The sequence below is a fragment of the Oreochromis aureus genome, linkage group 12 (genome assembly GCF_013358895.1).
Source record: "Oreochromis aureus strain Israel breed Guangdong linkage group 12, ZZ_aureus, whole genome shotgun sequence".
Lineage (NCBI taxonomy): Eukaryota > Metazoa > Chordata > Actinopteri > Cichliformes > Cichlidae > Oreochromis > Oreochromis aureus.
Window position 1 is genome coordinate 10,422,778 of NC_052953.1, and position 26,594 is coordinate 10,449,371.

The 26,594-nt window shown below is 37.1% G+C and overlaps 1 protein-coding gene across 1 annotated transcript in view; it reads right to left on the minus strand.

The window, feature by feature from the left end:
- Positions 1-620: 620 nt before the first annotated feature.
- aacs (acetoacetyl-CoA synthetase) overlaps positions 621-26,594 on the minus strand; it is a 40,141-nt gene continuing 14,167 nt past the window's right edge. The window contains exons 9-18 of the mRNA XM_039621253.1: positions 26,216-26,296; positions 25,069-25,193; positions 15,313-15,377; positions 11,614-11,736; positions 5,417-5,530; positions 3,333-3,458; positions 2,997-3,066; positions 2,752-2,810; positions 2,236-2,438; positions 621-2,118 (exon numbers count right to left, since the gene is read on the minus strand). Of these exons, the coding sequence (XP_039477187.1) occupies positions 1,981-2,118; positions 2,236-2,438; positions 2,752-2,810; positions 2,997-3,066; positions 3,333-3,458; positions 5,417-5,530; positions 11,614-11,736; positions 15,313-15,377; positions 25,069-25,193; positions 26,216-26,296 (1,104 nt within the window). The 3' untranslated portion in view covers positions 621-1,980. The remainder of the gene's footprint in view (positions 2,119-2,235; positions 2,439-2,751; positions 2,811-2,996; positions 3,067-3,332; positions 3,459-5,416; positions 5,531-11,613; positions 11,737-15,312; positions 15,378-25,068; positions 25,194-26,215; positions 26,297-26,594) is intronic.

Consider the following 26,594-nt stretch of genomic DNA (forward strand, 5'->3'; position numbering starts at 1 on the left):
AAGTTGTTTCTTACACAAATATTCCCTTGGAAAACTCAACAAAGACAAGGTGTGCAAATAGCGTTCACATTCACACAGCTCGAAACCAGACCTACAGTGACCAACGTTATCCTGTTATCAAAAAGGACATAAAACCTAGAATATCGTCCAAAACATCTGTCATGTTTGATTCTTGTATTCTCAAATGAAATACACACAGTAAAAATGCTTTATCATAAGAAATATTTGATGCCTAAAGAACATATATATTACTGAAAAACAATGCAGATCTCCAATGTTCCACCTGATTTCACTCAAGTGCAAACTGTCCAGTTATTTATGATTCTTGTCTCCTATAGGAGTAAAAGGACTTGTGCATCTTTATGAGATGAAATAATTAAATTAAATTGTCTACATACAAAATAGCAGGATTCCAATCAAAACTTTGCTTCCTGGAGCTTTTGTTCGATCTAGGCAGTGATTGTCAGCTCAAAGATTAAACGCACATGTATCCAGTTAAATGGTTTACAGTTATACCAAATATTTAAAATAATCATAAAGAAAAGAAGCTTAACACACCAACTTATACAGGAAACCACACACACACACACACACACAATAAGCCCAAGGAGAAAATGGTCCCTATTTTTTCATTTTTTCAGTTTAATTCTTATCCATAGATCAAATGGCTCTCTGACATCTGTTCCTTTGCACAATTGACACTCTGGTCAGGTATTTGCTTCTCATGGAAAATGGAAATCAAACCCAAAGGAATTGTGTTTTTTTGCTCAACAGAGTTACTAGTGACCAAAACCACTACAGTTAATAGCATCAACTAGGCTACAGAATTTGTTATTATAATTAGGAAATTTTAAATAAATAACTAAATTTTTCTATGTACAAAGTACAACACATGCTTTTCTTAGCGTTGTAACAATCATGGAACATAGATACAAATGTATACAACAGGCTTCTGCGGTGAAATGAACATGTGCATCTTGACTGAATTCTTGGTACAACAGATTGATAGATAACGACCTATTCTGGTTTTGGATGGGGGGACAACACTGAATAGAGGATTTCGAAAACAAAGGTTCAGAATCAAGTATGAAATATGAGATAGCTTTTTAGGCAGAAAAAAAGCTATATTACTTATTAGTAAGCTATATTAAATTATATTATATTAGGTTAGTTTTCTAGGCTCCCTTATTCAAGAATTAAGCAAACTAGAACTGTTACACCAACATAATACAACTTCCATGACTTTGGTTAACAAGTTTGGGTGGCTATCGTTAAAGGCATAACTGTAAAGTCAACACAGTTTCACAGTCCCAAAATATATATTGATATACAAATATATCCACATTAAGATAGCAAGCCACACCACATAAAAATGATTTTGTGATATGAGCCAAAGCTGAGGCATAACTCCAAGATGCGTGGGTGTATTTATCTACACACCTCCATGGATTTTATTCAGGGACCCACTCAAGGTTACAGGCAGGTGACAAAGGGAGATATGGTTCTTCAGTAGCTGATAACAATCAAAGTGTGAAGCCGAAGCAAAGCACTTTATGCTGCGTTTCATTTCTTCAAGGGCTTCAAAGCATGATCTTATTCACAAGCACTGCTAAACACACAATATTATACCCAAAGCCTCCTTCAGTGTTCCATTTCCAACACTTAATTGTGCAGTATGGTAGACTATGAGCAGCTGCTTGATGACTTGTGGAACACTGTGTCTCCCTGTCTGCCTGATATCATCAATTTATTAATATAATACATCTTATATGGTATTGTTATATATTATTTTGACACACATCATCACCTTTTTGCCCTGTATGCAGCGCATGGTGCCTGTTTAGGGAACCCATGCAGTGAACTTTGCACATCACCCTGTACCTGTAAATTTACATAAAGTTAGTCTAAAAATCAAAGCTAAAATCTTTTCAGGCTACGTGTCTTTGCAGACCCTCTCTTCAGCTCTGTGAAGCCACATCTCTAATAGTTTTGCAGTTCAGGAATGTTTTTGTAGAGGTCCAGTGAGTCAGGATTGGAGAATGCTCCTCTTTGTGTCACCTCCCGACCAGCAATCACTTGTTTTACAGCTACCTCCACCTTCTTACCGCTGATGGTATACTGCAGAGGAATGAAATAAGGGCTGTCATTCAAGGAAAAAATGATTTTTCTATTTGCAGCCTGACAGAATAATATAAAGTTTTTTCATAACTAACTGATAGATTTTTTTTTTCTTACAGGAATGTCTCTGGTCTCCAGCAGCAGGGCGGGTACGTGTCGGGCAGACAGAGCTTTTCTAATGGCTCCTTTAATCTTCACCACCAACTCTGGACAGAAGGGCTTACCAGGTGCCATCTTTAAGAACAAAATAACTCTCTCTTCTCCGTCAGCGTTGTACTGCGGAACACAAAGACTGTCTGACACTTCCTCAAACGCCTCCACTGCATTGAGGAGAGGAAAGGAGAGGGCAGAGGGCAAAAAGGCAAACCAAAAAAGATGAGACAGAGAGAGAAAAAGATGTGAGAGGTGAAAAGAAAATGAGAGTAAAGATTAAAAGAACAGAAAAGACAAAAAGTGTCCAAACTAAGCAGCGTGAGTGCGTACGGAGAATGGCAAGTGGGCAAACTTTAAAAAGTGGACAATGGGATGGCAAAATCGTATTTTTCCAGGAACATAAAAAGAACCATGACTCAGAACCATTTTCTTTTATTATCTTACACCCACACCCTACTCCATCTGCAGATAAAGACTCACCAATGTTGTAGATCTCTGAGCTGCCGAATCGGACTCCGTTGGGGTTCAGCGTGCCGTCACTACAGAAAAAACAGACTTTCTAAATTCAGAGCTAGCGTTCCTGTAATTGCGAGCCATTTTGCCACAAATTTCCACAGGAAAAAATTACTCTACAGCCTAGAGTTGTGACAAAATATCAGGCGAAAGTACATTTAAGCCTGTCCTGATGAATCAATAAAACTTATTGATTGCAGTTAATGGCTGACCTTCTGCCCAGCATGACAATGCCCCCGGTCTTTGGATTGATTTTACAGTAGTCTCCGTGGGCCCACACCCCTACAGAATGAGAAAAGGAAAAATTAGACTGAAACTTTGATTTTTTTTTTGTGCATACCTGAAGAACACATACTGAAAACAAACATAAAAAAATGAAGGAGCAATAAATGCAAAGAAAAACGGTTACATAATATAAGCACAGATAAATTTAAACTGGGCGATATTCCTTAAAGGGTAACTGTACAGCAGGGGTATTACAGGTGTCTCTTTATGTACATGTAAACTGTAAATATGTTTCTATTTTTATACAACATTTGTGTGGTTACCGGGATACGTAGAAAAGTATGCTTTATGATATTTGCTCCGATTCTCGTCATTCCAGAAGTGTGTTGGCTGGCAGGGGATTGGCTTCAAGCAGACAAGCTCCCCACTCTCTCCCCACACAGGCTTACCTGTTAAAACACATATTTCACAGGAACAAAAAGTTACGGTGTGTGTTTTCCTGCAACACATATAAACCTGGGCACACATCCATATGCACAAACACAAAAGCGTATAAGAGACACAGTATAAATCCTTCTCTGATAAAAAAAGAGAAAAGAATGTATCGCTCTCAGAGAACCTGATACCTTTTAGTGTGTGGTTTCACACAACCCTAACAGCCTCCCTCAGGACGGTGTTATAGGCTTAAAGACGGACTAAAATAATCCCAAACTCTTTCTACAAAACTGCCTTTAAATTATCCTTCAATCCACTCTCCTTTGAGGTGGTGGAGACATGCCAGTACAGCCTGCAGCAGGGAGCTGGGGAAAGAGGGACTGAAATCAATGACAGAAACCTAGAGGGCTTTGAAGACTTCCACCATGATAAAAAAAAAAAAAAAAAAGAACAACACCCTTTTTATTTGGATTAATAATTTTAAAAAATGTGTTTCCCTAAAGTTGGTCAGTATATTGTTCTAGGAAAGTTCACAAATTTCTTCAGTTACTTTTTGGCCTGACATATATATATATACACACATATAAGCTTATATATATATATATATATATATATATATATATATATATATATATATATATATATATATATATATATATATATATATATATATATATATATATATATATATATATATATATATATATATATATATATATATATATATATATATATATATATATAGATATATAGATAGATATATATATATATATATAGATAGATAGATAGATATATATATATATATAGATAGATAGATATATATATATATAGATAGATAGATATATATATATATATATATATATACAGATATATATATATATATATACATAGATATATATATATATATATATATACACATATAGATATATATGTACTGAAAGACAGCACAGAGGCACTAATCATGGCAGCACAAGAACAAGCTCTGAGTACAAGATCCATAGAGGCTGGGGTCTATCACACCAGGCAAGACCCCAGGTGCAGGCTGTGTAAAGATGCCCCTGAGACAATCCAGCACATAACAGCAGGGTGCAAGATGCTAGCAGGCAAGGCATACATGGAGCGCCATAACCAAGTGGCCGGCATAGTGTACAGGAACATCTGTGCCGAGTATAACCTGGAAGTCCCGAGGTCAAAATGGGAGATGCCCCAAGGGTGATGGAGAATGACCGAGCTAAGATACTGTGGGACTTCCAGATACAGACGGACAAAATGGTGGTGGCTAACCAACCGGACATAGTGGTGGTAGACAAACAGGAGAAGACGGCCGTAGTGATCGATGTAGCGGTTCGAATGACAGCAATATCAGGAAGAAGGAACACGAGAAGCTGGAGAAATACCAAGGGCTCAGAGAAGAGCTCGAGAGGATGTGGAGGGTGAAGGTAACGGTGGTCCCCGTGGTAATCGGAGCACTAGGTGCGGTGACTCCCAAGCTAGGCGAGTGGCTCCAGCAGATCCCGGGAACAACATCGGAGATCTCTGTCCAGAAGAGCGCAGTCCTGGGAACAGCTAAGATACTGCGCAGGACCCTCAAGCTCCCAGGCCTCTGGTAGAGGACCCGAGCTTGAAGGATAAACCGCCCGCAGGGGCGTGCTGGGTGTTTATATATATGTATGTATGTGTGTATATATATATATATATACACACACACATATAAGCTCCACCTTCAGTGACACGTAAAATAAAGGAAAAATTTCTAATTTCCTTGGTAAAAATGTTTAAATGTGCTTGTGATTACTTTTACTTATTAATACAGCCTGAACCTGAAACTTATTTAAAAGCTGAGCACAATCCCTTGACTCTGTTGCTCTATTGTCCCCATACAGTAAATCTCTTAATTGCTACTGAGGTTGAATGAAACAGAAAGTGGTAGGAGGGATTATTAAATTCTGAAGAGATTCACCCAGAGTCTTACCGTCAGGGCTCCAGGCTTCCACAGCCATGCCGAGATTTCTTGATTGAATCTCACCTCGATACACTGGAACTGTTGGGTTCTGGCCCATGAAACACGACACTATGTCAGTGCCACCTGGAGTTGAGAGAAACAGGGAAGTTTTCCATTATATTTCTGCAACAGACATGTAATTTTTCTAAGAAGTTAAAACTGACCAGCTTGTGTCTTAAGTTTTTGTCATTAACGCTGTCGGAGGAACCTTGACCTACAAATAAGACCGAGCAATGAGAAGTCTGTTAACTCTGTAGCATCTTAATAAATTCATTGCTTTGGTTTTCATTGTACCCTGAATAAAGTCAGTGAACCCTATAACAGTTATAGCAAGGTTTTCCCATTATAACAGAGTACCATCTGTGTTTCAAAGAGGTGTTCTTTTCTTTAAAAGCAATTCTTGTTAGTTTTTTTTCTTATTCCTCAGTGAACACACAGCTGATGAGCAATTCTAATTGTGATTTCTCCTACAAGCACTGTTGCTCGTCTACATGTATTTTAGCAAACTTTATGCTGGCTTTTTTATTTCTGTTTTAAAAGTGGAATCTCCTCAGCTCTTCTTACAAAGAACCTGGGCCAAACATTACTATTGCCCCTGTCCTCTGGATCTTAAACTTTATAAATAATAGTAAGAGCTGTGGTAACAGGAACAGGAAGTTGCTTTGGTGATTCTTCTAGTCTTAACTTTGACCATGTTTGGCATATACTTATGACACCTATGATAAAGACAATCGTTAGTTTCCATATTCTACTTATTTATCACCATTTCTGAGGGGTACCAACAATTTCCTTTACAAATTTTAATTTCAAAAACTTTTCATGAAGGCGTAGACCATTCTTTAATCCTTTGGAGTCAATGGATGTGCCAGTTTAAGATGACCGAGCAGCAAGACGCAGCCTCACTGAGTCTCCCTTTTAACTTATATTGAAAGTGCAGACAAAAATAGATTGAAGCCAACAAAATAGTGACTATTTACACATTTTACTGTAAATAGTCATAAGCCTTTTAGATATTTTATGATGTGATAATGATAATGAATCACATTTAGTGTTATATTTTATATAATTTCAATATATATTTGGGATTCAGGTATTTGTTTTTGTTTGATATTGCAAAGCACCATTTGTGAGGAAAGGTTGTCTCCCATACTGCGTGGTAGGACTAGGGTTAGGGTTAGCACATATGATGACTTAGACTAAACAGTTAAACTGGTTCAAGGGAGCCAATTTGTACATTTTTACCTTATTTCATTTAGTTTGGAGAATGTACAGAGCCATGCCCATATCAGGTAACTACGTAAAATATGAGCAAACACTGACCAAGAGACATTATTACAATTAATACCAGTGTCTTGTATTTTTTTCCTCCACACACAGGCAGCATTAGCTTGCTGCTCCACCTTTGTTGACCTATATAGGAGTTCCTTCCCTTTGCAGCACTTTCCTAAAACTGTCATGAAGACACACACATCTATTCATCTCTTTCTACCTTCCAATCATATACCATTTCTGACACGTTCTATTCATCTCTCTTCTTATTGTTTGTTCTCTACCTCCCTATTTCGTTCCACTCTGCGTGACAGATACCATCCATCCATCTTGTTTGCTTTCTCTCAGTTGCTCTATGCCCTTCTACTGCTCCTTCCTCCTTTCTTGCATTTCTTTGTTCTTTACACTCGTTTTCTCCGTCTCTCTTTCTGGCAGGTTCTTTATTGAGCTCTAATTGGCTCCCAGGAGGAAGTAGAAACTTTGTCTTCTGATTAAACACACACACTTATAGTGGGACGATACGCAATTAGATTAATATTACATTTACCTTAATAGGTGAGTACAAACACACAAAAATACATACATACACACACACACAGAAGCGCATTTACGCCAGAAGTCAATGTAGTTTTCTTGGGATGCCTTCCATCATCTGACATTTAGTGTGCATGTGTGAGTAAGGTGTATATACACAAGAGTGTAACTTGTCACACTGATCTGATGCTCCTAACAGCAGTGACTATTTTGAAGTGAAGAAAAAGATTTTTTGAACTCCCCAGTTAGTTTTCATAGATTTTTGCACATGTGAGTGCGTGCACGCACATCTTCTTTCATTTGTGGAGGTGTTACTACTTTGAAAATCTACCAGCACAGTTTGAGGTCAAACAAAGCCACCAACTGAGACAAACCAAGCAACCTACACAGCTAACCTACGCATGAATTCATATATCCAAAAATGAACTGAATTGAAACCAAAAATGAAAGGAAAATTTAACCAAAATTGAAAAGATGACTTGGTAAATACTTCAAAATTAACACACAGACACACAGAAGAGAAGAGAAGAGAAGAGAAGAGAAGAGAAGAGAAGAGAAGAGAAGAGAAGAGAAGAAGCAAAATGGGTGTGGAGAACTGACATATGGAGAGTCAGATGGAGGTATATTAGGATTGAGTAAATCCAGCAGTGAAAGTGTTAAAATCACCCACTGAAGAGCAACAGGGGTCTGAGGTCCCTGCTGAACAGAAAACAAACAAACACTCTCCTGATATACACAACAATCTCCATTAAAAGTTCCAAAACCCCAAGTACACTTTAACTAAAGCACATGTTTATGCACACACAGTGACACAGGGTAAAATCAGCAAGGGACCAGCATATATCAGCATTTAGAACACACACACACAAACAGCATTGACCTCATGGGTCAAGGTTAGGTCGGTTGGCAGCCAAAAGGCTTGCAGCCCTCTGTTGCCCTTGGCAGCAAGATGGAAAGTGACTGGGGCAGGACCTGCTGTTCCGAGTCACACATACATTCACAAAGAGGCAGCGCTATAGTTCCAAAAGTCCAGATGAATAACAAATTGGGTCTTCTTCACAATTCACCACTTTAGCTATCATTTTGTTCAAATATTATAACACTATACTGTCAGAAGAACAGGACAGGAACAGGTTGAGCTCTTTGGAGAGAAAGTCAGAGAGGCAAAGCTGAGATGGTTTGCACATTCGAAATAAAACATGTTTGATGGCCAAGCAGCAAGGTGTACAGGCACCTGAAATCTTCTACTTTTTCCCCTCATACTTCTGCTGTGGGAGTATGGCAGTCCCAAAACCTTATGGTAAAATATAACGTAATTTGGCACAATGGCTGAACTGATGCACCTCAACGGCACTGTTGGGCATAAACTCATTTTTCTAATGCCAAAAGCTACAACAGTTACAGAACCACTGTTTCCATAAGCCATTTGACTCATTAAAAAAACCTTTACAAAGTAACTATAAAGGATCTTTAAAGTGGAAGAAGAAAACTGTTTTATCTGTTCAGCAAACATGGTTTCTCAGTGACTCTCAGTGCCTCTATTATGTGATAACATTTAATACTGAACTTGTTTTATTGACTTACTAACGCAATTAAAAAGGGGATGGATACAGCATTGTATTGACATGGAGCTAAGTAAAAACCTATTTTTCCTTGATTCGTTCTATGTGTTTGTCTCATAAAAGTTGTTGATGTGTGTCACAAAATCGTATGAGTTGCAAAGGATAGACCCTAACAACCTATAATGCAAACAAACAAAAATGTGTAATTGCCATGACCAACTACTTTTGAAGTTTTCAGTAGCCATAAACATTCTTAAGCCTACAGCAAATTTTACACAGACCACCTTCCTCACTAAACAGATTTTTTTCTTCACTTATCTTACAGACTCTGCAGAGACACAGATATTTACGACAAAAATAACCTAAGAAAATCTGCTTACAGATTTCTTCTGTCTGTTTACTTTCCATCTCTCACCAGATTTCTGCCTGTGATTGACATTTCAGTTGACGCTTGTGTCCAGCATTTCGACTTACATGTCATTGTGAGCATGTGCAACTTTGCATATGTTTGCTTGTGTATTTGAGGCTATATGCTGTAACCATTTGGGCTGTCATTCACAATGGCTGCCCGTATGTGTATGCAAGCGTGACACTCCAAGCTGCTTCTCAGTGTGCGTTTGTGTGTGTGTTTTTAATACGTCAGTCACCCGAGCTCTGCTAAATGTTAAACGTTTCAGGACTCACAGAAAGAGACAGATAGCATTCTACTGGCCTGACAACATCACAATGGGCTGAGAAGTACTGTGTGCGTTAGACCCGTGCGTGTGTGTGCATGTGCGACAGTTGTGGGTGGTGAGGAATATGTAGCCTTCTATACAATTTATTGTTTTATTATTATGCATCAGTCCTTTTGTGCTTGTGTCACAGATGCTTTTCTGTTTTAGCTTTAAAATTTCAAAATACAAATACAGTATATATTTTAAATGTTTTAAAATAAGTTTTTTAAAGTTTAAGTATCCGGTTTCTGTCATAAAGACATCAGAAACCAAACAATTTGTTGCTCAGACATCACATTATGCACCAGAATCATCTTGGATATAAATATCTCGATTTGTCAATATATAAAAAAATAACATAAGTTTAAATATAAGTAATCTTACATTTACATAATCCTTCTTTTCTTTCATTTTTGTCAGGGATTGTCCGTTTTAGGCTAACTTATTAGTTGTTTAAACACGGGAGAAAAAAAAATCAAAGTGGTCAACCAGCCTAAATTAAAGAAAATGCTCAGAACACATCTAAAACTAAACAATCTAATGGACAAGGCTAGACATTGCATTTGTATTTTGGATCAACAGTCTTGCTAGTTTTGCTAGTGCATGTGTATGTGTGTGTTCTAATGTGCTCTTCTTCAGTTTTGTGAAAAGCACTTTAGGGGGAATTTCAAAAGGTCAATAAAGCTCATGTTTCAACGACACTGAAGTATTGTACAGTTATGATAAATGTTAAACTGGCCAGTTCACACATTAATGTTAGCTGTTAGCTATTAGCAATTACCCGTTAACCAAAAACTTCGCCTTAGGGTGTCACAAGCTAGTGCCAGTGTTGGTCCCAAGCCCAGGTAATTGGGAGGGTTGTGTCCGGAAGAGCATCTGGCATAAGATTTTTGCCAAACCAAATATGTGGATCCAGCTGCTGTGGAAACCACTGGAGAAACAACAGAGCAGCTGAAGTTACCTTTATCCAATAGCCACATTAGCCATCTGTTATCATTAAGATAGTGGTTAGCAGCTATGGCTAATATTAAAATGATAACATTAATGTGAGAGCCAGGCAACAAACACCATCAGTCCTGTCTGCAGAGTTGTAATGGATGGTGTTAATTTAACAGAATAAAACAATTACTTAAGTTTGTCAAGTTTCTCTTAAAGAACCAGACTGAAACTGAGAAAAGTCTAGACACAAGATAACAGCCTACCTGACCAACTCTATTTGATCAGTAATTAAAATGTGGAGCTAAGTCACCAGATGCACAGAACCACAATTTTTTAAGTAACTTAGAAATAGTCATCTCTGATAATATTTTTTGAATCATTCTAATATTAATAAAATGCACTAAAAAAAGTCTTGTAATATAACCCTGTAGTTAAAAAAATGTTATCAAGTATTGAGTAGATTCTTGGGTATCAGTATATTGGTAAATTCAAGTATCATGCCAACCCTAATGCAAACTTAATGCTAAAGCTAGCATATCACAAGTTATCCTCAATGTAGCTACAATGCAGCTATTACTCCTAATCAAAAACAGGAGAAAGCTGAAATGGAGTATAAAGGATACTCGATGGCTGAATCAAATTAAAAATAAACATAACTTGGTTTCATTTGTTAGTGAACAAAACAGACAATAGGTCTTTAGCAATAACTGGAGGAAGAAAACAACAGCTGGCATGATTAATCTTTGCTTACTGCGCAGGTATTTCATGCATCATGTTCCTGGTTAAGTAGCTATTAATTTGAAGCGCCAGAGATTGTCTGTCAAATTTTTATAAAGAATATATTATAGACAATAGTTTTTTTCAACCACAATCTGATTAGCATAAAATGCAGTAATATGCACCTGTTGAATATTTCATTCATTAAAAATGTATACTATAAATTGTTCTCATTGAGTAAAAGTTTGACATTTTTAAATCAATTAAAACTGTAATATTAATGTTTAAGACAAATATTTAGCTACAGTGCTTATTAATGATTAAATGATTTTGTGTTATAATTCTAAAAAAACAATATGTTTTTCTTAAATTCTTAAGTATTAGAAAAATAATATAATGTGTCCTAGCAGGGTCTGTGTTATTGAGTCACCTGAAATGGAGCCCAGCAGCACGGTGCTCTTTATGCAGCGGTAGACATAGTCGTAGCTCTGAGGTTTGAGAGGAGATCCAGTAGACAGGATAGTGTGGAGAGACTGGAGATTGTGTGTTTCCGCTAGAGAAGGAAAACACAAAAGATAAAAATAAATACATTGGAAAAAATAGCAAAAGAAGACGAGCAATAGACTATCTAGTTTAGTTACTATTAACACATAACTGTGTTTGAAGTCGCTTGTTGAATACATCCTAAAATGTTGAGTGTTAAAAATTCAGTGAGTTCAGGAAGTACAATAAATTTGGATTGATTAACTGGTCAAAAACAATGTGGGCAAAATGGAAAATCTGAAAAGATTATTTGGGATTCTCATTTGCTTAAAGACTGAGCAAATAAGCTGGTTTTTGGTTTTTGATCAGACTTGATATGCAGTAATATCCAGCTTGTATCGAGACAAGAATAGTCACACTTTTATAGCGAGGCTGCACAGTTTTCAGAAGTACTGGTCTGGGATCAGTTATCACACTTGTTAACAAAAAAATAAATAAAAATTTTTAAATAGATAAATAAATCAAACCTAACCAAGTTGGGGTCACCAATCATTTGAAACAAATTAGTAACCCAAACACATAAAATGAGTGTTCACATTTGAACAGCTGTGGCTTACTGCACCCCAACTTGTTGTGTTATTGCAGTTTGCCACCCTGATGTGACAGAGCATGCAATGCACCGCACACATCGCTTTAGCCATCCTCAAGATCCATGTGCATGTTCTCTGTCACACACATATGCCCAAACCACAAGCCAATAACAGTCTGGGAGCTAATAAGCTTCCAGCAACTGCCCCTTGTTCTGCGCACACACACACACACACACACACACACAGTTGGGCTTTTGCTGCCCCCCACCATGCCTCCAGGTGTCCAGTCCAAATGTCATCCTAGGGAAAAGGGCCTCTCCGCTGGGGCAGCCAGTGAAGAAGCTCCCACTATCCTCCTCGGGCCAGTGGAGGCATGCGCGCACACATGCACACCAACACAGACACCAACATCTCCCTTTGCCACGCTCTCTTTCTCTAATAAGCATCCAAATGCACACACACAGTGCCAACTGGATCAAGTGGCTGGCTGACTAATAGGGGTGGGGCAGCGAGCGAGAACAAGAGAGCAAGACAAGCACTGAGACACAGCAATGTTTTATTTTTTTATGCCTTTCTGTTTAGTATTAGAATTAGGAATGGATTCAGCTCATTTAAAGTTAAAGAGAGATGCACAAACAATGGGCAACAAATGCAGATTTGTGGCTATTATTAGGGTACACTGAGCTACATGGTGACACTTGGTGTATGCAATAAATGTTGGGTTTAAGTGCTAACATTAAGTTAATATTAAGGGTGGATAGATAACTTAAAACCTTTTCAGATCAAAGAGTTATAGAAACTCCCCAAGGGGAACGGACCAATGGGGAGGTCTCTGAGAACTACATACATTTTTTTCCTGTTTGCACTTCTGGCAGAAAAATTGTTAAGTCTGGTGGCTGCAATTTATCCATACACTACAAATGCTATTACTGTAATGTGTGTGGATGACACACACAGAGCTCTTCACACACACAGCTGGTTTGGTATTTTATTTTCTTGAAATCCTATTTCAGTATCCCACTATTCCCTGTACATTGCACTCCTGAGTGTAGATGAACAACGAAGTAAATTTAGAGTAAACTCACATTAAAACCATTATATTTTGATTTGTTTAACATCATGTAATGTTTCTGATATGCCATAGAAGCTTAATAAATCCTGGACTTCACTGTCAATCCATTTCTTTATGTTTGTTTTAATCTTTCCAGCTGGTAGCTGATGTTTACATCCATCAATTTTCTTCCACAAATTAGGATAACAGTTGGGCTATAGCCTATCCCAGCTGCCATAGGACAAGAGGTTGGGTATGGACCCTGGACACATTGCTAATCTACTGGAGAGTTAACACAGAGAGACAAACAGCCATTTCCGCTCACATTCACACCTATGGCCAATAAGAATGTCTTCAGGCTGTGGAAGGAAGCTGGAGAGAGAATCCACGCAGACATGGGTGGAACTCAGACAGCCTGTGGATTCGAACCCAGGACCCTCGTGACCTGTGAGGAAACAGTGCTAACCACTGTGTTACTTTAGAAGTGGCAAAAAGTCTCCCCCAAAAACACGAGTGACTGTAGTTTTGGTAGAGCAGTTCATCCTAAACTGAAAGGTTGGTGGTTCCCTGGCTGCTCCGGTCTGTATGCCCAAGTATCTTTGCCCAAGATACGTAACCCCAAGTTGCTCTTTGATGCAGCCTTAAGAGTATGAATATATGTGTGAATGGTAGATAGAAAGCACTTAGGCATAAAAAAGTGCCTGTGTGAATAGGTGAATGAGGCAAGCTGTATAAGGTGCTTTGACTGCTTAGTTGGAGTAGAAAAGCACTATATAAGAAGCAGTCCATTTACCATTTACCATATTTCAATGAATTTTGGTACTTTATACATAAAAAGAAGGGACTTCTCCAAGAGACCGCTTTCATTAGTTACCAGTGCTGATTTCATGAAGATTAGAAGGACTATTTGAGAGTCTAAATAATACAAAGAAGAGAAGCGCACAATGAAACGTCGAGCAACTGTAACTTCAAAGCTTTGACATATCTATCGTAGTAGTCAGGAGGTGGACCACAATGTCAAGCTCAATGCCAGCCCACATCGATCGAAGGCTAATTGGAAAATCTAATATATTTATATCAATATAGTTAATCTGCTTCAGGCTGCCTACAGTGAATGCATATCTGCAGGTATCCTTAAAAACCACCTCCACCACAGCTCCTTCTTTTATGCTGTGTTTCACTTAATCAATGTGATATCTGTTTTCATTGGTGCTTGCTCTATTCTGTGCTAACATCTATGCATGTGGAAAGGCTGGGAGGTGTGCAGTCCCAGAATAGAGGCATCAGATATAAATTACTGCAGATGGAAATAACTGTGTCCCCGTGACTACAATGTTGCTGACTAAAATATGGCTGTGGAAAACTATAAAATAAAAAAATAGCTTAACTAATTTAACTAGAATTCCTGTTGCTTTCCCATGAAATGAACACCTACAATAATGCGAAACAGGTATAAAATCTGGAATTCTTACAAATAAGAAAAACCTGATGGAAGTTACTCTATAGCAAAGACTAACAACTATGCTGTGATAGTGTTTTGTTCTAACAGAATACAGTATCTAATTTATTGCTGCACAAGTTCCAAAGAGTAACCACTGCATGAAAGCTAGCAGCAAGTCAAAAAAAAGAACCAGCACAGCTCTGGTTATCTGTCCAGATCTTTTTCTTTCTCTAGAAAGTTGTGTCACTAAAAGCAATTAGGTGGACCTATCCATGACTCATATGAAAAATCATAACAGCCTTTTTATCCTTTCGATTCAGTGTCAAACTCCAGAACACAGGGCAAACTGTTATTTCATCCAGTTAATGGAATAAAGGACATTCAGAGTCAAACAACATTACTATTATAATCATTATTGTGTCCATCTGCTCTTATTGCTACAGATTCCATTCTCATAAAGTAGGTGTGTGTATGTGTGCATGTGTGTTATTGTGTCTATATGTCTGTGACCATGCTCGCATATTTTTTTTTTTTTACTCTTTTCTATCCATGAACACAACTTACAGGGTGTCAGGTTCCTCTCCTGCAGCACAGACAGCCACTTGGCCCCGGTACCAAAGATAGTGATGCTGATGAAGAAAAAAAATAAATAAACATTATTCAGTTTGCCAGAAGTAGAGAGTGTTCTCATATACTTTTAAAAGAAAAAAATAAAGAAGAAAGAATTTGCGTCAGTGTTGCCAACACTGACAGTCATTGCAAAAGGCCTCCTACATACATGTACTATATTCTGCATTGTGACAGCAGGAACTCCAAACAACAGAACCAAGCTAGCAGAGTTTATGAGTGGGGGTGGCATAAATATTGTTGCCAAGTTTCACTGCAATCTGGCTGGCTATTTTGGAAAGATGCTGCTGGACAAAGTGATGGATGAATAAGTGATAGATTCATAAAGCTACCAATGATCCTTGTGACATCACAATCTTTACCATCACTGGGATATTCCTGAGTGTGTCAATCACAACAAAACATACCCTGTTTTAGTCCCTGGATGCTTTTGATTAATATCATTAAACAAGAGACGTGGTGAACGACTGCAAATATTAAGAGAAGCATTTTTAAATTCTCAAGGAGTTTTGTATTTAAAACCCTCACAAATCTGTGACACCTGTTACACCTGTTACATCGACAGGCCAGTGACCACTCTTTCAATGATGAGGATATATACATCCTGGACAAGGATTTTCATTTATGCGAAAAGGGAAAGACCATCTCTGAATTGAGGAGAGGGCCTAAGGGTACATCTTTCACCATCTACAATGCTGTGATTGCAGTAATTCCCCAACTCTCTATGAATGGTACTCATGGCTATTGATCAATGGTCATTGACCAGTGGCCATGACAATTTTCATATTATTGATCATGAAACTGACCTCATGGCCCATTGTGGTGCTAGTTTCAGTCATTATCTAAATGTACTGTTTAAAAGGTTGGGGAAACCTGCAAGTCACTTGGATGAGTGACGGAATGTTTCTCCCACTGAAAATGCTGCGTCCAGAAGAAGAGAATCAATTTTTTGTCTCACAAATTTGAATTCTAAAAATGTGACATTTTAGATATTAGATAGTATGAAGATTATTTAGACACAAAAACACTGTATACTGTTTTAAACCAACATTTCTAGTTAAAAAAGGTTAAGAGTAAATTCAGGTAAAATTTATTAGTCATTAGTCAAGTACTGTTGAGTTTAGTTTCTTCGTAACATTTGCCAGATTGTTTGCCAGTACTTTACTTTTTTTGGGTATTCAAAACATTTTTCAGTTGTCCTTTGAAAACCATTGACAACAAACACATACATGAGTGCAATAAAGCCCCTATATCTGTATTAACATCACTGTACATTACTATTAAGCCAATGGTCAAGTAACTTCTGAATACAACATTTGTGATACTTGAAAGACCTGCCAGCCTGCTTAAGACTTTGGTGCTGAGACTGAACTGTAACGCGGCTTCACTTGTTGCCCTGAATCTATGCCGACAAGGCATAATTTCATTGTATCTGCTCTGAATGCAAAAACATAAAAAAGGGCAACAGTTATTCAGCAGACCTTTGCCCTTAATCCCATCTGCTCCAGTGGAGCTGCTCAGTAGTCTGGTTGGACAAGGAAGCTCCCAGCGGGGGAGTGTGTGCCACTGTGTAAATGTAAAGGAAGGTGATGTTAAAACAGCTTGTGTGCTCATCCTTCTAGACAGATAAAATTTTAAAAAGGAAAGAAAGGGGGAAAAAAACACTGGCAAGGACAACTTTCAACTGGGCAAATACAAAAGAGAGCCGAACAAAATAATAGACAGCCGAGAATACAAAGACAAATTGCTTCATTTTTAGATGTTCCGCAAGAAAATTGTTCAGATGAGTATGTAACAACACAACGGTTGCTTACAACAATCCTGGGAAAAAATAATTTTAGAAAGTTTTGTCTGCGTGAATTGAAGTCACCCTGACAGCTGACAACAGTTGGAAAACATGTGGATGGGAAGAAGCGACAAAACGTCACTTTTGTATTCCCCTGCAGTTTTAATTTTAAAACAAAGGGCCTTTTCAAGCCTGTCTGTGAATGGGTTTATTTGTGTCTCAGTCTGTCTTGCTTTCTTAGTTATTTTTGTTGACATTAAATCAATCAAAATCCATCCATTGCTATGGTAACCATTTATGTCAATCATAAAAGGGCTGTCTCTATAAGAAAAAACAACAGCTTGATGAACAATAATGAGGAATTGTTTTCCAGTGCAAGATCCCCTTTGCTCTCGGTCGCTCATTTTGATTAGTGGTGATAGGGGTAAATGAAGAGAGTGAGGATTTGATAACGGTCTCAAGATGCAACATGAAGTGTGATTACGCAACTGTTGTCAGTGCTGTTTCTGCCAACTCACACTGAGTCAAGTGTTTTATCTTGTTTTACCTTGTGTGTCTAATGTTATATCACACTATGTGTAACATTAAATATTAAACCTATCTGACGGTGATCAGACTTAACCAGACTTGGATGGCCATTTTCTGCTAATCTGGGAAAGAAGAACTGTGACCAGTAACAGTGGTTTATGACATTCATACAAAAACTGTTTTACTCGTCATCTGAAAGCATGCCAGTGTTCAGTGTTTTGTGGACCACCCATTTGGCACAGCTATAATACCTCAAGGGCACCAACTGTACACATGATGGAAAACCAAAATGAATGCTAAATTTTCAAAAGGTCCTTCTCCACCAGCATTTGTACAGATGATTTAACATGGAAACTTACAAGACTTTGGGAAGACAACAGCGTAAAGTATAGAAAGTACAAACGTAGAACTATAGTGTCTAAAGTGCTTACGCCTTAGACGTGTGCTTTCAAGCTCTCCTTCTCATTCACTTACAGTGTGGTTCATAATAAGGTAATAACATATGTCATATTAGAAATCTAAGAAGATTCAAACAGAAGAAAATATTAGAAAACAACATACTTTATAATACTTAGATATTATTTTGTCAGTATTTAATTAAGTTCTTTTAAAAATAGATTTTAATCATAAAATCTGTACTTCATCAAATGAATTTACAAAATAATTTCCAGTGATATGCACTGCAAATGTATTCAAATCCTTTTAATATTAAATATAGTGTGCTTGTTTTAGTGTAAAAGAACAAAACAAAAAAAAGATCACACACCAAGCAATTTAGACATATCTTTAGACTGATGGATGTTTTTTCTGCATTTTGCATGCAGACCCTTTTTTTGTTATCTAAACCTACATACAGACAGTCATTATCCATCCTACCTATCATCTCTGATCCGCATATGAATTTGTTGGTTTCTGGCTACCATGGAAACAGTCGCTCTATTCTGATTGGAGGCAGGTGGCCAGGTGTAGCTGCTAATTGGGTGCTTAGGATGGAGGGTGGAGGAGAAGCTGTGAGTCCCTGTTTGTCAGAGTGTGTGACAGCATGTGCAAATATACCCGTGTCTGTTTCAGGGAAGACATGTTACTGGAAGCCACTAAGTCAATAAAAGACACTCAGGAGCAATCAGACACAAGAGCACCTCTGAGCAATTATCATGGTAATGTGTCCCTACGCGTGTCGTGATGTAGCAATTGAAGCTCCACTTGTCAGTGGAGTTTACAAATTACTCTCACACTTGTTCTCCATCACAGTGAGTTGTTTGAATATGTTGGAGATATGAAGCACTGTCCTCTTCACATGTGCGTTAGACTAGAAAGAACAATAAGTAACTCCTGTTTGACAGTGCATTTGTTTATTCAAATGTGTAATTGCTACAGTTTACAATCTAAAGCTGCTAAATCAACATAACCTGGTAACCTGGGTTTCAAAATTAAAGTTGTGACATTCTTTTTAAGGTAAATATTGCATTTTGGATGTAAAAGCATTGTTAATTATGTTAATTAATTATGTTAAAGATTTGAAGATACCAGAAAATCCCATTACAGATAAGCTTTGAGTGCTCAAATAGAACAGAAAGCTCTGTATATGAACTATTTACCATGTACCATAGATAGATGGATCCAGCTTGAAGAAGTGGATATTTTAATTGTTAAGCCCACATGTCTAAAACTGTAGCTGAGCTGGCAAGATGCAATCTGTTAAACTGTCTGTACTGTACTGAATCTCTTCCAAAGAATAAAATTAATAAATAACTGAGAATTTCATCTGGCAGTAATTAAAGATAAGACTTCCACACGGCAGTCGTTGGCACAAGAGTGGAGGAGGGGTTTTCCCGGACATATTAGTTCAAAACATAATGAACAAAAGATTGAGGGGAAAACCCTTGAATAAATCTTGTGGCCACTTCATACATAGAACCCATTGAATAAAAATGTATTTTTTTGGCTCTCCTCAGAAATACTGCTAATTTAATTTTTACTCTGGCTGGTAAATCAACTAAAGTATGACACCTTACTGTAATACATTTAGTGACTGACTTTCTTCCTTGAAAGATTTGGAATGCCTTCTATTCAATTAAATGTTTGTATTTCTTGCTTGTCTGAATGTTTTAGTTTAGAGATGACATCCAAAGGAACATTTTCCATCACTTGGTCCCTTTAGGTATTCAGATCCCTTCATGGCTTTTGGCAGCTTTTACCATTGCCAAAGTAAATACAGCTTTCTGCTTTTCATCAAAGCCCCATTGTGACCCATTACTAGTGGTAATTTTCCCTTCCCAACTCTAAAAATTCTTGAATTTTATTTCATTTCATGACCATTGATATTCTGATTGGTTAGTAACCCAGCTGCATAACTGCACACCTAGAAAGTTTGATTGCAATCAGAGTATTACCTTTGGATTAAGATAGCAAATGTGATACTAGGCTATGAAGATCTATACTTGGCAAAAGATCTTAGAGCTAATTTTTTTTGTGTGTGTAACTGCCACAACTAAAAGATAACATGAATAGCTTTTTAATAAGAATTTAAATGTCTCTGATATTTGCCTGAATCCCAACACTGAAATTAACTCAGAAGCAGAAAGAGAAGACTTCTAAAAATACTATTATCTCTAATGAAGCTTACAGGATGTTTCTGAGGGACAGCTGCAGGGAAGAAAAGAGGAGACATGAAAACATAATACTGTTTTAATAATATTGTGCGGTGGAATTCAGCACTAGTCTCCCAGCCTTGTCAACCCTTTCCAGTTTATCTAGATGTTGCCTAGCAACACAAACAGAAATTTAGAGGCCCAGAAACAGTTTCATGACATTTAAAATAGGAGACTGAGATCAAAATTGAAGTGAATTAATGACTGATACTTTTATGTGATTTATATGTGGCATTTTGTAGGCATTTTGTGGACTGGATTGCAAAGATGTGGTCCTGAAGTATTGGTGGTAGATTTTTCTACCTCATAACCATAACAATTTACTTGTAAACAAAGAACTAGTAAAATGCCTAAAATTTGTTATGGATAATCTCAAAATCAATATGTGCAACCAATTAAAATAAACATCTCTTCAGAGATGCTCCACAAACCTCAGCCTCCCCTCACCTTTTGTTTTTTTTCTTTCCACATCATCAAACACAGCAAATGTGCTCCAACTGCTAATCTTTTCCTATAATTTAAAATATTTTATTCAGCATAAAGTCAACTGTTAAATCATTATCATGAAACACTAACCAATAAACCTCAAGGCAAAATGGGGATGCTTCAGTGTATGTTCCACACTTCCTGGGGCTCTAGCAGATTTAGTCCCAATTAAAATGTCCACCTTGAATTGAGAAGATCAATCTGTGAAAGAATTCATGTCAGTCTTTCCCAGAGGATTTTTGTTTTAAACATAGCACTAGAAACTTGCTAATAGCGCTGACATCAGCTCTTAGCTGATCTTCACACAGTTTAAAAGGTTCTATCCATCTTTCTGTCATGGTGATAGCCTTTCATTAAATTATGTGGGTATTTTTGCTAACAGCACTCTTACCTTGCTCATTGAATAGTTCCATGACATACAGGGCCATAAGCATCCGGACAATTCTACTTTTTTGTCATTTTGCTTCTTTTTTCCCCAGAACTGTGCGGACACTTTTTGGAGTTTTCTGGCAAATTATAATCTGCTCTTCTTGTTCTTGACTGTAACCAGTGGTTTGCACTCTATTTATAGTCATTAAGACATCCCTTGATTGTAGATCCTGACAATGATACGCTTCAGAGTATTCTTGATTTCGGTTTTCTTAATAAAGGAAATAATTCTGCCATTATCTGCTTTAGTTGTGTTTTTGTAGTCTTTCAGGCCTTTTGCCGTTAAAAGTTTTTCTCTCTCTCTGAGGGCCTTCTTTAATTGCATCAATCTCTTTAAACCTAATTTCCAGTATGCTACAAATTCCACACTTTTGAGTCAACTCCAGATCTTTTATCGGTTTAATTTGTGATGGAATAATGAGGGCACAGGCCTCATCTGGCAATGAAACTGCTTGTGCGTCAATTGTCCAATTACAACTATGAATAAATATGGCTGCAATTTCTAAACAGTTAATGCAATACATTTGTTAAAGGCTCCTGAATTAAAAATTAAAATCTGCACATATACAAGCTATGTGTTGAAATACAAAGGCAACTGCCTCATCAGATACAAGAAACTGGAACAATATCTACGATTTCATCCATTTTACCAAGTAGCCAATCATCATTTGAAGATCCTAATATATTTGATCACTGAAATGACTACTAACAATGAAATTTGGTGTCAGGACCTACATACTGATCCTGTTAATAGTTTCAGCAGGAGTACTTTTTCTTGGCACTAGAGCTACTCCCCATGTGTCAAAATGTTCTCCCCATTATTCCAATTCTTGCTGAAGGCAATATGCCATCTCTGAAGATGGGTCTGCTACCTTAAAGGGTTTTGCTTTTGCTGACCACAGTACATTTCTTTTCATAATTTAACCACAGCTTGGCTGAGCATATAAAATGATGCACAGTTACAGTCAGGAGCCCCACATAACAAAACATACGGCTGTCGCTCGAAATTGTGCAATTGCTCAAAAATGCTAAATACAGGCTAGTAAATATAGGCTACATTGTTTTTTAATTAAATGCAATTCACAATCCATGTAGATGCCAAGTATAAGAAAAGCAAATATTTCTGGTGTAATAATAAACCATGAAGTGTTACTGGGCATTTCTTTGGGGAAAGTTACATAATACAGTTTATTCTATCATCTTTATCATCTCTATATTTCACTTTTTGAACACTTTCTAACTATAATTTCAATTCTTTAAAATTGTGGCAGTAGGTTATTACAGAGAGATCATTATCATATATTATTTTTAATGAATACAATCAGAATCCATCAAAAATACTCCATATCAGTTTTGTTTCTAGTGGATGATAAAATATACTGCTGGTCAAAATAGCATATCATACTACTGCTGGAAACTTGTATATTGTATTTTGCAGGCAATTATCCCCTGCTATTTTCCACTTTCTCACAGACCATTATGCCATGTCCTAAAACTAAAATTTTAATTGGAAATGCTATGAGTATATCTACTGGTGCAGAGCACTTGCATAGCTTTTGAGAAACAGACTACATAGCAAACAATGAGGAAAAATATGTGCTGACCATCTTCTCTATCATATTTGAATCAATTAATTGCTTCTCTACATGCACACTTGAATCCTTGACCATTTGGTCTTTATCCCTTCTGCAGTCAAATGATAACAGAGGTTTAAGGTTGTGCTGGTGGATGATGATGTCAGGGAGTAACACAGGTCAAAGCGATTGGCAATTTATGCACTAAAATAACATAAATATTATAAGATTCATAATAAATTTCATTTGCCTTGCTGTAGTTTCATGTTGCACATCTACAAATAACTGATATGTGCAACACAGATGGATCTCTGTTTGCACAGACACCCGCAGACACCTTAACAACTTCATACCCAGACTTCTGCATGCCTTAAAATCAATGTTTAGAGTGGAGCAGCAACACCGATCAATAAACATCATCATCATTATAATCATCAAATGAGAGAGAAACAGAAGGATATTTCTGACTGCTAGTTTGATTTTTAAATTGGAGTGTAATGTGTTTGTAGATTTGCAGAAACATCTGTTTATCACTCATCTTCACCATTTTTTTTCACCTAGCATTTTTGTCATCAAAAAACTCTGCTATGCATCAGGAGAGTACAATGCAGAGTGGAGGACAGACAGATGACATATTTTACACAGAAAAAAAACTAAGTTGACAATGTAGTTGTTTATGTCTAAGGGAAAAGTAAAGAGCGTGCATAAAAAGGCTTAAGGTGTTAGACTAATCAGTGTATGTTAACGTCTCTGACGCCAATCCTATTGGTCATCACTGATGTCAAAGGCCAACGACAGAGCAACTGAACTACGAAGGATCAATACCCAGTTTAACATTTAGTATTTTTGATTCTGATAGTGGTGGTGGGAGGTGTGTTTAGGACATTTACCAAGATAGAGGATTTGCTGGAAATATTGACTTTGTAGACTAGACAGTTTAAACAATGTCAAACTCTCTAAACCCAGTAGCAAATTCACCTTTAAATCTTGTTTTGCATTATCAATTTATTTAGATGAAGCAAATTTACAGTGGGGAAAAAAACCCACAATCTCTGAATTTGATAAATCTTGACAAGCTAAACCATGTTTCAATGCGGGCATGATATTCAAAAATGAAATGAAATTCCTGTCTTAATATGATCCACATTGTGCATCTTATGAGGTGAACGTCCTCTGAATTGAATACCCAGATCTAGGCTTTGGTATCTGTGGTTGTCTTGCATGGGTTTTTAGGTTCATCCAAATGAACATCACCATCAATCTCCATATCAAAAAGCTTAAAGGACTACTGACCCTGCTGACTTGGAACAGTCTGTTCAGCTGAGCGCAACACTTCACTGCGCACTTTCAAAATGACAGCAAGGCAGCTCATTTGTGGCAATCAATAATGGAGTTCAGGGTGTCTTTTGTAAGTTTGAGCTGGTTTCTTTTAGAGATATGTGAAACTACAATTATGTTCATTCCAAATGCCAATACATCATACGGTAAAACTGTCACATAGCTGCTGCCTGGTAGCTTGTGACATGACAAGTTTTGGGAACTTTTAAAAATCTGTTTAATTTTTTGTTTTTCAAACATATTTCTATTCATATAAATTTGTTTAAAATATTCCAAAAATATAACAAAGTTATCTCAGTTAACCACTATATGTTCCCTTCATTTCTTCCATGTCCTCCTTTACAAACAATCCATCATTTTGATGATTTTCCCTTATCTCTTCTAATTTCATAAGTAATATGTTAATGAGTGAATAATAAATGTCCATTGTATGAGCATTTACAAGGGTCCTAAAAAACAAAACTGTATGATTTTTTCTGATTTTCTCAGCACTATACAGTAAAAGGAAAACTCTAAAACTTATCCCTTATTAAGAATGCTGTGTTTCCCAGACTTCAGTTCCATTAAAGCTACAATAGCTGTCAGTACGATCTATTAAGAATTTGGAGTGTCCATTTTTTAGACAATTAAGGCACAATGGAATATCATTTTAGAAGCCCTGGTGCCAAAACCTAAAGCTTCACTTACTAAAGTACAGTCTCAGCAGGTCAAAACACTGAAAACTCTAGGAAAATATAAACAAACATGTTAAAAACAACTTGTATAATAAGTACAAAGAGCATATCCTCTTTCAGCACAATTAGCCACTGTCATTTCCTTTTTTTATCCTCCCCATGCAGTGTGTGTGTGTGTGTGTGTGTGTGTGTGTGTGTGTGCGCACACGTTTGTGCGGCTAACTCACCCCAACTGGTCTGTCAGGTTCCACAGTACATTGGGAGTCGGCATTAGTGGTGAACCGTCATACAAAACAACAGAGGCTCCCACTGCCAGTGCAGATACCAGCCAGTTCCACATCATCCAGCCAGTCTAAGACCACACGTGCAAACACAGTGGTCAGTTTATCTGGTATAAAACACCTTTCGTCTTAACACGGATAAAGCAGAGTGTAGCAAAACGGACATCTGCAGCAGACTGTGATTCACCTGATTATTTTTCTCATTTTACTGCATGCTGAGATACTGCTTTGGCACCTGTCTTCACATGCGAATAAAGTGAATTTTGGTTCTGCTGCACAAAAACTGTCAGTGAAGAGACTTTTACAAAACCGCTGAAACTGCTGAAACTCAGTGAATTAATCAGTTTAAATAAAATGTCTCAAGAAGTTTAATTTATTTCAGGCCGGTATTGCCAAACATTTGATGAGTTTAAGCTTTTCATGATGTTTATCTTCTGACTTGCTCTAAATAATTATCATTTGTCTTTCTGACTGCTTTTTAGGAATAAAACAAGCTATTCAGATACATCGGCTAAAGTATGTTATGTATATTTCAACAGATTACTTGAATCCAATAGCTGGAACTCAGAACAGAATAAAATCTGAAAACACCCTTATACATTGCAAATGAATGACAGGTTTACTTCTAATTCAGGGAAATTTAAGTTGATGCATGCTTGGACACCACATCAAAAAAACCTGTCAGATTTTCACATGATCCAAGGAATATATTAAAAGAAAAACATGAGTAAAAGAAAGTAATTTTGTAAAAAGGTGTTACAGATATAAATCCACACGTTTAAAATCTTTGAACGAAATCATTCAGAAGACACTTGAGTGGACTTGACCTATTCATCAGAGGTTTTGTTCAAGTAAATCAACTGCTACTATCAACTAAAACTACCATTGGTTAATGCAAAATAGAAGGATTCACTGGTAATCTCAGCCTTTTTACCTGACTTGCAAATGAAAAGTTAAACTTTTAAACATTAAACACCAGCTGGTATTTGAGGTATGGGAGAAAGAGAGTGTGGGGACCTGTTAAAATACATTTCTTAAAAAGGTCTTGGAAATATTCAAACAGTGTGTCACTTTGAACAGGTTGTGAGCCTACCGTAGTGTAGTAAATGATGACATCACTGCTGGTCATATTGCCATGGAGAATGTGTTCTTTCAGATGCTGGATGAGAGAGCCCTAAAAAGACAACAAGTATTAGAGACTGACGAGTAATCTAATGGATTTATCTCATTATTATCTGTCAGTAAAGTTTAGTTCATTTGAGCTGACACAAATTTGACACGTGTCACTCATGTTTAAAAAATTCGATGCAACAGTTCTGACAAGGCTTCGACACATGACACTTTATTTTTAGACTAAAAGGGGAGTTTGTGGTTAAGTGTGAATTCTCTTACAGTCTCCAGCATATCACAGCTGGGTACATTATTATTGCTGGTGAAGGGTACGCACGTATCTGACCGTGTATTTCGGTTTT